This window comes from Rhinichthys klamathensis, unplaced genomic scaffold (genome assembly GCF_029890125.1).
Source record: "Rhinichthys klamathensis goyatoka isolate OS25496 unplaced genomic scaffold, OSU_Roscu_1.1 h1tg000376l_1, whole genome shotgun sequence".
Taxonomy (NCBI): Eukaryota; Metazoa; Chordata; class Actinopteri; order Cypriniformes; family Leuciscidae; genus Rhinichthys; species Rhinichthys klamathensis.
The window spans coordinates 187,501-201,052 of NW_026606883.1; the positions used below are offsets into that span (position 1 = coordinate 187,501).

At 35.4% G+C, this 13,552-nt stretch overlaps 1 protein-coding gene across 5 annotated transcripts in view; it reads left to right on the forward strand.

Moving 5' to 3' along the window:
* qki2 (QKI, KH domain containing, RNA binding 2) overlaps positions 1-7,699 on the forward strand; it is a 41,255-nt gene extending 33,556 nt beyond the window's left edge. For 2 of the 5 annotated variants that reach the window (XM_056233759.1, XM_056233760.1), the window contains exons 7-8: positions 1,231-1,305; positions 5,755-7,699. In XM_056233759.1, the coding sequence (XP_056089734.1) occupies positions 1,231-1,305; positions 5,755-5,771 (92 nt within the window). In that variant the 3' untranslated portion in view covers positions 5,772-7,699. Of the gene's footprint in view, positions 1-513; positions 1,561-5,754 lie in introns of those variants that run through there. The other 3 variants (XM_056233761.1, XM_056233762.1, XR_008803794.1) reach the window with 2 other exon arrangements.
* The last annotated feature ends 5,853 nt before the right edge of the window (positions 7,700-13,552 follow it).

The window sequence follows — 13,552 nt, forward strand, 5'->3', positions numbered from 1 at the left end:
AATTACTGTCCAATAATGGCTGGATTAAAGCACTTAATGACATTTTACGATTTTCCATGATGTAATCTAAAGTGTGAAATATTCATGGTTTATAAGTTGTTAACAAAGCATTATCTAACTCTTTACATATGAGCTAATTAAACAATAACACTTTTTTTAATTATAGTGACAATGAATGAAGAACTCACTATTTGTATATAGTCTATTAATGTATTAACTGCAGTAAATAAACTATAAACTAGTAGTTTGCTAATTATATTATTGCTGTGTTACTCTATACTTATTATAAAGAGTTACCAATAATAATAATAATACATTTTATGTTAATATATTGTTTTATTTTATTAAATTATTTTTTATATTTAAGTATTTTTATATATATATTAAAAATATATATTTTATTTTATTTCATATTATATTCTGTATGTCCAACCCTGTTTGGAGTACACAGTTTGTCCTCATTTGCTCAGAGATCCAGTAGACTAACTCCAGCGTTCTGTCTTGTCCTTGTAGGTATGGCTTTCCCGACAAAAGGCTAGTAATGCTCAGGGGTTTTACACAGTCTTCAGCCCATACGAGTGTTAAAAATGCTTTGCTTTACAGCTGCCTTGGAACAAAAGAGCAAACGAAGAAACTGATTTTTATAAGAAACAAAAGACTAAAGATCATTACTACTCATGTTTACACTGGTCATAACTGTTTTGTTGACTTATTCATAGATTAAAAAATGGATATTTTCAGATAAATACAGATAATTAAGCCTTTTTACATTCCTCTGTTTGAAAGTAATCTATATTTGTTTAGCTTGTAATATTTGTATCACTTAATTTCTCCTGCAACTGTATCTTAGATATTTAGAGAGTGATCAGTATTATCGCTAATATAACGTACTTGTGTAAAACATTCTCCATGAAAGCCTGCAGTGAATTCATTTTATCTGAAGCGTCTTGTGTATTGAGAGGAATACAAGGGCTCTATAGTTTAAATTAGTCAGAGCATTACGCATCATTTGTGTTTTTATGGAAATACTTCAGATTTACTGGGAAATTGAGAAGGGGAACAACATATGATGTGATTTCATTTCACAATGGAGAAAAGGTCACTTGTGCCTTGTAATTTGGACTCACAAGCCTTGTTTGTGAAACAATTTTGTGTGAAATGTCGTGTTAATGTATTTTGATTAATAATCTGTTAATTCTTGTTTTGTTGGCAATGTTGCGCTCTGAGCAGGTGCAGTGACTACTAAAGTACGAAGGCAGGATATGCGCGTCCATCCTTACCAAAGGGTAGTGACCGCAGAACGAGGTTAGTTTAGCTCCAGTGTTCAAACTGTGCTCTGTGTGTGTGTGTGTGTACTTTGTCTTCTTTAGTATGCTGATTACACTGTCTTTTTCATTGCATCTCACTCAATACAAAGAGATGAACTGTTTTTAGCAACTTCTAACCTGCCAAACAAAAGCATCATTTGAGATTTCAGTGTTGCTGTTATCGGGTATAGTACATGCCAGTCATACTGTGCAGGGTTTGTTTACTCACTAAACCTGCCAGACTAGAAATGCATTGAAACTGAAGGTGTTATCATCTTACTTGTATTATATGTTGAGCATGTTCTTGGGGTCACTGAAGCAAAGGTTAAAAAATAGAATACTGGAAAAAAAAAAAAAAATTATAACTGATTTACAATAGGTCAAAACATTCCAAACTCAGAGATTTCAGCTCTGTTCCAAAATCTAGTGAGCTACCTTCAAAAAGAGCATCGTAACCACCATGGAACACTGTTCATGTACAATTTGGAACACTCTGCTTAAGCAACACGTAACATAAATTGCATTCCACACAAGAGACTCGACTTGCAATTGATTTCAGTTAGCATGTTGCTAAGCTAACAGTGTGATACTTTAAGGGTATATAGATACAAAGAACCAAGGGCGTAGTTTTGGTTTGAACATTGGGTGGGGGTGGGGGTGGGGGTGGGGGGGGGGGGGGGGGGGTTGATGTGTGAACCGTTTTAGCGGGGTCTCAAAGAATGCTCCCTTATGACATTTATTTGTTTGTTTATTTATTTAATTTAGCAAAATGGTCTTTTGTGGTATCTTACCTATAATCCACACATGCAAAGTTGGTTGATAACAAAACTGCAATAAAGAAATAGCCTATAGTTAACAATTACTTGTTTACATAGGATATATGATGTTTTTATATTATTTAAGCATCTGGAACCTTATCAGTTTGACAGAATTTTCTACTTCAAAATGCCATGGGAAGTCAAACTAACTTTACATTTTCTTATATTGAAATGATTTATTTCCTATTCCTTAACAGTTCATCAGGCTCATAATGATTACAGCTATGTCATCTCTTGGGATATCTGAAGGCCAGGTTTTTCCTGTCCGTCGTCATTAGAACAGAACACATTTTACACATGGGGAAAACTGCTTGTTTGGTCAGTAATTCAAGAACGTCCATACTTTAAACTTGTACTTGCCCTAATGAAAATGTATCATATAGTTTTTGTAATTGTTTAACTATAGCATTTGTTACAATAAGGCTAGAATTACATGTAAGACCATTGATGGCTCCTAAATGTTGACTTTTTTTCTTTTTTTATTAATCTACAAATAGCAACTCCAAAAAAAAAAAAAAAAAAAAAAGTGATAAATTCTAGTATGGGTGGTCATGAGTAGTTTAAAAATCTTTATAATTTATCCAACTTGATTATGTTTTCTCCTGTTTTCATCAGTCTTTTTAGTTTATGTAGCAGTTTTAGATCATGTTTGACTTTCTCCATAGCGTTTTAAAGTTGTTAATTCTCAAAAGAATACAAATGGATCGCACATTTTATCATCGGCATCGCGATAGGAACAGCTCGCCAAACACAGTATTAGTTGATTTACTGCAACGACACAATGCATTCTGGGATTGCCTTTTCCGTGAAGGATACATACCATTCCGCCTTATGCTAAAATGAGGTAAAACGAGGCTATCTTTAGTCCTCACATTGTGAATGGCCTTAAAGTCAGAATGGAATCAATGAGCATATTACTTAGCTCATAACAACTGCCTCTGTAGGCACAGCTCACCAGGTTTTGGAACAGACTATTGGTATGATCTGATAACTTCAGCACTTACATGCATTGTATATTGAGACAAACATGACCTGAAGTTTAGTTGTGGACGTATGTAGATGAAAAACTAGTGTGATAGTGTTAGAACCACTTTGGGTTCACAGAACCTACATGGAGCAAAACTGACTGTCCACTGCACTCCTTACACTGATGACGTTGTGATGGCCTTCAGGCTCATAGTCAATGAAGGGTAATGGAGCTCACCTGTTTGTTTGCTTCGGTTTATTCTTCATTTGTCATTCCTTTAATATTCTTTCATAGTTTTAGTGTATTTGAAGATAATTTTATGCCGCTTGAATACAGTGTCCCGTTTAAATCTACTTTCCAATCCTGATCCTTTGAAACAGTTTTTGGCAGCTTACAAAGAGTTTTTCTGAATAATGGAACAACTTGACAAGATTTAGGTTTTGGAGGAAGATCTAAGATTTTTTTTTAAAGTCTCACATAATGAAACATAATCTTATTTATCATATTTCAACCTGGCCAGGCAAGCATTATATATTGTTTAGAAGATAGGTGCAATTAGAATTTTCCCCAATTTATGATACAGATGTATACTTAATCATATTAATTGAGAAACTTCAAACTACTGAATATTATTTCAGGCTTGTTATAAGCTGTATCTCATTACAGTATTTCTTCTGTAAAGATACTTTGATTTCTGCTAAATCAGTTTTTTTCCCTCATGTTACAATTTTCTAATGCATTCTTGAGAATCTTTCCTCAACTTACATATTTTATTTATACCTTTTACTGCAGTTTTTATGTATAGATCAGTTGATAATTGTATTTTAAGTTAAAAGTAATAATTTCTGGCCCGGGTCACTGAGCATATTCATGATAAAAAAATCTTTCAAATGCCTTAAATGGAATAAACTGGATCTAAGGGAATTACAGCACCAGCTTTTAAAGATTGCTGTAATGAAACTGAATTAAACAACTCATATTGCAAACATGTGGATGTGCCAAAACTGTACATATAATAACTATGACTCCTGAAAAAAACTTTAAATGTGAGAATCTACTGATCAAGTGAATTTCACTCCCATAAGACTTTAACATGTCATAATTTAATAGACCAATACAACTGACCAGTTTAATGCATAACAATTGTGAAATTGCACAAAAAGTCAAATCTACCTTGTCTGGCTTACTGCCCACAGCCACAGAAAGATCTATGATCATTTGTAAAAGATTTCTGTGCAGGGAAAATGCCCTTGGATGAAATATTCCTAGCACCTGGCTTGGACAGTGCCACATGAGATAGACTAGACGGTTATGAAGGTTAGGACTTGTTTGAGAGTGTAAGTCATCATATGCACTACTCGTTTTTAAAATAGTTGCTCTGTGCATTATTAAGGTGCTTATGATCCCTTAAACTCTCCATTCAAGAAATTCCTCATCATAAAAAATATGGCACAAGTATTTTGCACTGAAGATTTTAAATCACCAGCTCCTAGTCTGCACTACTCAGACAGAGCAAAGTGAAACAAGAAAAGAAAAAAAAAAACGAAACGCAAAAAACCTCATGAGATGTTAGGTTGTTTATCAAAGCAGGACGGTTTCACACTGTGCCTGTCTCTTAGCACAAGAACAACAGATGAACTGATGAAATATTCCATTTTTGGTTTGTTTGTTTCTTTGTTGTTTTGCAGTAAGCTTCTTTTTGAATTTTGTCAAATGTATGGAAAACCAGTTATCGTGTGTGATCTTTTAAAGATGAGTTTATGAAAGCAATATGTTTAACTTTAAAGCAAGAACATTTATGAAATTCTATTGTATTTGTAAATGAATAGGGAATTTATAAACATGTAAGCTTAGAGAACAATGCCATGTTATTTTTCCATATGGGGTACATTTTGTTTTTAGGATGTCGTACCTGTGACAGTCTTGATACACTGTCTTATAAGGTTTTAGGCTAAGAGTTGATCAGCTTGCGAAACAAGTAGACTGTGTTCATTGTGTTTGTAGTGTTGTTTTAGCCCTAAATTTCAGCCAATGTGCTTTAGTATCATTCTGTATTTTTTTTTTTTTTGTAAATAGTCCAATTTTAAAGGCAATAAAATTTGAGTTAAAAAAAACACCAAACTTTTTGTGCTGTCTAGAAATCTTTTGATTAGCCTGTCACTCTCTGATTTTACCTCTCTCGTCACATCTCTGTAACTACTCATGAATCCATATCATTATCACTAGCAGCTTTGTGGCTTTTGTATTGAAGCAGCACTCTAATGCTTAATAGCAGTCAGAGGATCCTTGCATCTCTTAATCCAGGATTGATATCGGTTTTTCCAAACACCCAAACTCTGTTGACTGCTACTAACTATTAAGTGCTGTTAGTTTAATGACTCTGTAATTGATTTGCCTTTTTGCTTCTTTAACCATTTTCACCTGAGGGATGGGTTCTGGAGTTAAATCATGAGGCTTTCATGATTTTGCCGTGTTAATGTAGACTTTGAGCAGTTTTCTCTTACAGTAGCTGTAATTAGTAATGTCATATTGTCATCCAACCGTCACTAGCTGAAACTAATCTCCTTCTCTATCTTTTTTCTTTTGTGTCCTTTTTATGTCCTTTTTTTTTTTTTTCGTTTCCCCTCTGTCTGTCCATTTTTTTTTTTCTCTAACAACCCAGCCGCCACCGGCAACTAACCAATGACCCTCTGAACTCTTCACCCAATGATGACCTGACCATTGCCTGCCTGCTGACCAGTTCTCTGGCTCTCGTCCTTCGCTTCTATGTTTTGGCAGCCTGCTGGTGAGCCCAGAAGCAGCTTTAATTCGCTTAACACAGCCGAGAAGCCGTGATGGCCCCACGCCACCACCCGCAGAACCGAATCACTCCCCTTCTCAAACTGAGGACCTCCTTGGTCAGGTGACCTGGGCTTCCCAGCCTGCACTGAAGTGTCATAATAAAGCAATAACACTGTCTGGGCGACACCTAAAATCCTAATGTTAGCCTTTCACATGCACACACTAAATAAACACACATCTTTATTTGTTTCTAAAAATGAATAATTGAGCATAATGTTTAACACTCTAAGTTTGTGCACTGCAGTTCTCATACCATCCTGAAGAGTTAAAAGAAAAACCCTGCAGTTTACTTTAAAACTGACTTAGAGGTCCAAATGTCCGTAAGGGATGTAAAAACCATGCTTGCCTACCAGCGTTTTCTTCAGAGAGCTGTCGAAAAAGCATTCAGTCACACGAGGAAGTGTACAAACACAACATCAATTAATATCTTTTTGATACGAGGGTGCTGCACAGGAAATGATTATATATTTTTCACAGGTGATCCTTTTTTGTATTAAAAAAAACAGTATTGTCAAAATGTGATGAACAAACAATGCGTATTTCCTTATGACAAATATTTAGAGACCAAAACGGTGTCTTTTTTAAAATAAAAACAAACAAACAAGTGCCTTATTTTACACTATCATCAATTATGAACAAGTATGAATGTCCATCAATGTGTTATATGCCAACATATCAGGTATTTCTGTTCAATTCCTCTTTATCGGTGATCATGAAAACGAGGTGTACAGAACAATGTTGCAGGCGTTACACTCAAAAACTAGTGTTTTTATGTGCGTTTAATATCTTTCTTTACGAATAATGATTAATAGAGTTTTACCCTGTCACACTACATTAGGTACTTCTTGAGCTCTTTACGCTTGCAATCTGATTGTTTGTGAAAATATGTGTATGTTTATAGAGCATCACTACATCTGTTATACAGCAATGAAGCACATCAATATGAAACTTCTAAACTATTACTTCGATTCCGTATTTTTCACTCAGCTTATATCTCAAGGAGCATTTTTTCAATTCAGCAGGTTGAAATTGATAAAGGTTTGGGGTTAATTAGTCATTTTATTCCTTTTGAAGAATTTAAGTGTTCTAGAAGTTGTGTGCAGACATGTCACATTTCCTTCCTATGCAAATGATTTTCAGTTTTATTAAAATGACCGAATAAATGTCCTTCAGTTGGTCTTCCAGTATCATTTCAGAAACTAAAAGCCTATTAACAAATTATGATTACATGTTGTTATTTGGTTATCATAACTGGATTTTAAGAAGATCTCATCTCCTTTTAAAAAATAATAATATTGGTTGTATTTATGCAGAGCAAATGCAATACTTTTTAGACGTTTGCGTTTGTAATCAAGTTGCATGTCATTTTTTTTATTACTATTAATCTGGATATTGCTAAAGGAAAAATCCTGCAAATATATTTAACAGATGGAATTTGTTTTTACGGCCAGGAACTGGAGTTTGTTAATGTGGGTTTTTTGGTTTAGTGTTTGCCTTCCATGCAGTATTACTATAGACCATGTCGACATGTGTAAGCATGTTTACTGATGATTGTGTGAGTGAGTGTTTGTGTATTGTATATGCCAATGAACTGCAACTCGCCATTCAAGCTTATTATTGTCTTTTTTTTTGGTTGCAAACCCAAGCAGCTCCCTGCATTGGAAAATATACAGTCCAATTTATAACTATTGTAACATTTTATAATGTATTTTTCTATCATATTTTGTATGTGAGAAATAACATTAAATCACATTTCCAGATATGAACAGTATGCCTTATTACAAAAATTGATATGAGAGACATATTTTTACCATGATGATATAATTCCATAGGTGGTGGAAAATGGAAAACCCCATTCGATGAACAATATTATTTGGTTCCAGCTATTTGCTGGGGTGTTTGGTTTGTCATTGTTGCTTTGCCTCTGTGCCTTCTCATGTAAATTGTAAGCTATTAACTATCTCTAGTTATATAATTTGATTAATCTTTTCTTGCCGATTGTACTAACATTTGATGATTTCTTTACATTAACCTTGTCAATAATTTCTTTTGTCTGCTTTGAATCTTTAGAAGAGGATTTGTGTGAAATTAAGCAAAAGAGTGTGTTACTGACTGAAATATGCTGGACTAAACTCTGTAATGAGAAGCAATAGCGGAATATTAAAATCATAGTTTTAAAAAAAAGAAACTAACTTGGTCGCTCTTTCTCTTGTGCTTTTTTACATGTGCCAGAACACTTTGCCTACTAATCTGATTCAGGTCTGCTGTAGATAATGGAGAAGATCTGGGTCCAAACTTCTCTGTACTGTTTAATTGATCATCCTGAACAAAGCTGCATTTAACAGGAAAGTGACAGGATGATTATGGGGCAGAAAAAAAAGGAAGAAGTCAAATCTATATAAATGGTACGGTTGCTTGAGTTGGAAGAACACCCACCTCTTTTTCACACAGTTTTATTATTCTCTCTTTCTCAACACTCCATTATGTGTGCTTGTTTTTGTATTGTAGCCATCTGTTGAGCTGTTTTGGAAAGTCATAAGTCACCAAGAAAAGAGTATCCACAGATAGATTACACCGGTAATTGTCTTTCAAAGGAGTCCATTGAAACCATAATGCAAGTAAAACTTTCCAGATTCTCTGAAATGTGTAAGAAAACAAAAGAAGCTAACATCATCTTTTGTAAAATAACAAATAGTCCAATAACACCCACTAACTGGAATATTTTTCAGCTCATCAGCAGCACTGTCTAACTATAGGCCTAGTAACAAACATCAGGCTTATAAAATGTAAGTTTTAAATCACTTCCTCATTTGAAAAGTGAATATCCTCAGAGAAATCACAGAGGTCATAACACTTTCTATACATCATTGGTTCAGTGTTGAGAGGAATTGGAGTCGCGAAGGAAATCTGAATAACCTTCTAAAAACTGTTTTTCAATTTTCTAAATCTTCACACATTGTTTTAATGAGCTGCTGTTGTGTGTAATGGTCTGTGTTTAGCTGATAAAGCTAATCAGACATTTTTAGTTCCCACAAGACCTCATCACTGCACCCAAGAGTAGTTACTAGCTTTTGTTCCCTTTTCAGTTTATAGAAAAGTCGCCAACCATTAAACAAATCTGGTCATATCCAAAAGAACAGCAACAGAGCTTAATCTGTGACTGTCACGGTCTGTGACAACAAAGATTGTTTTAAAAGAATAGTGTGGGCTACTGAAAAAGGAACAATGTAATATTTATTTGTCCTCATTTTATTCTGAACTCAAATGGCCTTATTTTTCCTTGGAAAATAATTTTAAAAAATCCTAAATCTGCTATTTTCTAACGACCACAGTTCATATCGAGCTATTAGCATCTGGCCAAAAACAACACTCATAAAGCTTCACAACTTGAGGACTGTAGGCTATTAAATGTTTTCTAAAGCTTTTTTTGAGAGAAACTGACCAAAAGACAAAGCTTTGAGTTGTTCAAATCGGAGATTTGGGGTTACCAAAACACATTGCGAAATCGGAGAGAGGAACTCTTGGGCGCGAAATTCCTGATCGCGTGGATGTGAAATTACTAGATTTCGCCTGCGAACATTTTTTAGAAGCCAGGAGAACAAGAGCAAAAGTTCAATATTGGTCTATTCACCACCCTACCTGTAACGCGGTTACAGTAAACACTGTCGTCGCTCCTCCTTTTATGCTTCCGCTCCTCCGTGAGAGATTCGAGACCGGTGCGTCACGCATGTGTCGCTCATCATCAGAAATCACGCCACCGGCCTCGTGCTGCTCTCTAACGGCCCTCGGCCTCGTTCTGCTCGCCACTGACGCCACACTACCCTTTTAAGTGTTTTGGGGGCTTAAAATTGTGGTCAATGAGATGTTGTATGAAAAGGTTTTTGCTTGTTAAAAGGAGCATATATTTGGGATGACGCATGAAGGTGAGTAAATAAGCCTGCCCTAATGAAAGGATTTTCATTTTAGTTCTACACTGTTCCTTTTATAGCACAAAAAATGGACGTGCACTGAGAGGGAGAAAATGAAATGGATGGAAAAGGAGAGAGTGCGATTAATTCGCTCCCACAGAAGGCAAACTGTTCATTAAACACCACACGTTTTGTGTTAAATGGTTCCTGCCTTTCTTAAATTACTAGCTGCTATGTTAGGTAATCATTCCCTCTTTCCTTTTTTTCCTCTCATCCTCGCTCCATCTCTAACCTGCAATTAAAACTTCAATTTCTTGTCTTGATCATTGTCTGATGCCCCCTCCTACCTCCTTAACTTTACAGCGCTGCTTACCTTATCAAAACACATAGCCTATACCTAAAGTAATGGAGTGTAATGCAGCAGATGAGTGTGAATAACAATTTTGCTGAGGGCCAAAGAGGAAAGATGAACTGGGTAAGTCCCTGTATGAGAGACACAGTATCCTCTTGACTCGCACTCTGACTTCCCCCTCAGAGGCTGTGATGACCTTTACAACCTTTATGCCCAAAAAACAAACTCAGAACTCTCTGTCCCAACTTACCAAACGAAAATAGAACCCTTTACTTCCTTCCTTCCCTCCTTCCTTCCTTGTCAATCTACCGATCTTATTGGATGCCGATGGCAGGCCAAACCCACAGTCAGTTTAAGGAAGAGGCGACAGATTCCTTGTAGATAAAACGAATAGGGATGTTGCAATGCGAATCAATATGGCGGCTGTAAAGAAAGGCTTTCAGTAGAAGGTTGTGTGATTTCCATTTTGCTAGCTTCAACACACCCTCCCTAACACGTCCACTCTCCTTCCTAGTAATATCTGTCAGATACTGGACTATGTTTTATTGGTTGTTTAAAAAAATATATAATTCTTACCGCAGTTTCACATTAGACTAAGATTATTAATGCAGTTTTTAGCCTGATTTCCGCTAAAGAAGCTGCATGATTGAACATTTTATTAGTTTTATTAGCGATTTTAATGTTATTGAAACAAAAGGCAACAGGGGGCATTGTCACCCTTAAAACTGCAGGTATATAAAGAAGTGTAACATTAAATATTAAAATATTTTATGCTGTTTAATGCTGTTTGACAATACAACTGATTGATGTGGTGTATACCTTTCAAACATCTGTAGACCAGTGGTTCTCAGCAAACTTCCAAGGGGGCTGCAGAATAAAATTAATTAAAATGCAAAAAAAAAAAAAAAAACAGTCAATATGTAACAAATATTGTTTTTTATTGAAAAAGTTCTTAAAATCTCTGCATTCACAATTAATGCATGTACTCATTGACACTCAGTTTTAATAGTTTAGTTGTAATAGATTTAATCATTAGTTGACCTTTGAATGTTGTATTGGACAGATTAATTTAGTCTCACACAACTCAAAAATTAACTTCTAAATAATGTTTCATAAATATCATGTTCTTTTTATTATTATTAATGTTGTCATTGTTTATCAGCTTTCGACTCACACCCCTCCCATTTAGCTTTGAATGATGTCTTGCATCGCTTGAAGAATCAGGATTTCATCAGCTTCCCTCAGTTTTGTTGAACCAAGGGGGGTGTCAGCATATGTGAGGGTCTTCTAGGAAACAAACCGCACTTGATCTTAATCAATGACGACCACAAAGACATGTCCAGCATGAGGATATGGAGAGGGTGGGGAATGTCCTCCCAACGGGCTCAGCCAGAACAAATCTCAAGGAACACTTCCTTCTGCTCTATTAAAGATCAGTTTCCACAGACACTTCCATCAGTGTTTATGTAAGAGAGGAAGTCATCGCTGTTTACCTAGCTTGTGTAATTGTTTCTATTCATAGCTAAAGATCTGAGAAATATCAGAGGTGGTGATGGCGGGGTGCATATAAAGGACGCAGCAAATTAAACAGGATGACACAACAGATGTTACGCCACAGCGAAGTCGCACAGTAGGGCGCAGCTACACTTCGCTTCCATCCAGTGGGTTTTCCAAGAAAAGATGTACAGGAACTGAGTTTACTTGTACTTTAGACACACACATGGTGTGTTTGAACTTGTAGGTTGCTTCTCTATCTTCTATTGGTGTCCCAGTTCCTCTTCCTCTCGTTCTGTGGGGTCCCCCCACCCTTCCTGTCTGCTCTCATGGGATGGGGCTTGGGGTCTGGCTCAGTCCTGGCCCCCCACACTGGCTCCACAAGGCTGGACGTTGTCCAGACTGGTGGGAGAGGACAGCAGAACTTGGCAGGCCACAGTGGAGAACATTCGCAGCCAAGCCAAAGTCCTAAAGCACTGCCAGAGAATAACAGGGAGCTTGAAATGACAAGAGCTATGCCAAGGGACAACTATGGCTCTTGGATTTTAATTTGTATCTGGGATATTATACGGCTGATGTAAATCTATTGCGAGCGTCAGCTGGGCTTTAACGAAACAAATCCACATTAAGGGGGAACTGATGAGTTTGGGTGGATTCCAAGTTTCCAGAGACTTTAAAACAGGTGATTCTGTTTAACTCTTGGGTTGTTCGTTCCGAACCCCACCCCGTATACAGTATATATAACATAACACATTATACTTAATATGTTTACATATGAAGTTTGAAATAATTATATGTTTTTGTAAGAAGTCTCTGCAGGTATTGGATCAAAAATACCGTAAAAAACTTTTTTGGAATTTTTTACTTGGTAAAGGTTTTGGCACTTTGTTCACTATGTGAACACACAAAAATGTCATGGACATGATTCGAAAGGTTAAATAGTCCTGAAAAAATAATCACACTTGTATTGTTCACGGTCAAAATGACCACATTGGAAATTAATGGGAGACAAATTTAGTGGAAGCGTTTGGTACTGCAGCCAAACAAAATTTTACTGAAAGCGATTTTTTTGGGATATCAACATCAAATTTGGAACACAGTTTGTTTCGATTTTTTTTTTTTTCACAGTTTTAAGGGAAAACGTGTTTTGGAAAATATATTTATATATATTTCATATAAAATTTAATGGTATTTTTGTGCATTTTTTACAATAACTTTTTTCAAGTTTTTTTTCCATTTTCTTTACTTTTGTTCAGCAATAATCTGCCAAGTGTTGTCTTGAAAAAGACACCAAACTTAAGTCTGTGCTCCAATGCATTAAAGATTTATGAACATTTTAGTTGGAAATTTCATTTTCAGGTCCATGCTCAAAAAGTGAATAAATGGATTATAACTACTGCATAAATATAAGTTAGTACCATAAAATCCCCTAAAAATACAAAATATAAAATATTATCGAACTAAAATAGCTTAATTGTGGAAACTGTGATATTTAAAAGTTTAGGTTAAGTACTTTTAAAAAAGAAGAAAAAAAAGAAATGAATACTTTTATTCAGCAAATACATATTACATTTACATTTATAATGTTACAAAATATTTATTTCACAGGATGTTGTTCATTAAACTTTCTATTAATCAAAAATGTATCATGGTTTCCACAAAAATATTAAGCAAAAACGGTTTTCAACATTGATAATAATAAGAACCATTAATAAAAATTGAGCACCAATAATAATTGAGCAAATCAGCATACTAGAACGATTTCTGAATGATCATGTGACACTGACTGGAGTAATGGCTAATGGAAATTCAAAACTAACTAAATCTGTTGTATGAATCTCAGACAGCAACAGTATGTGCCATGC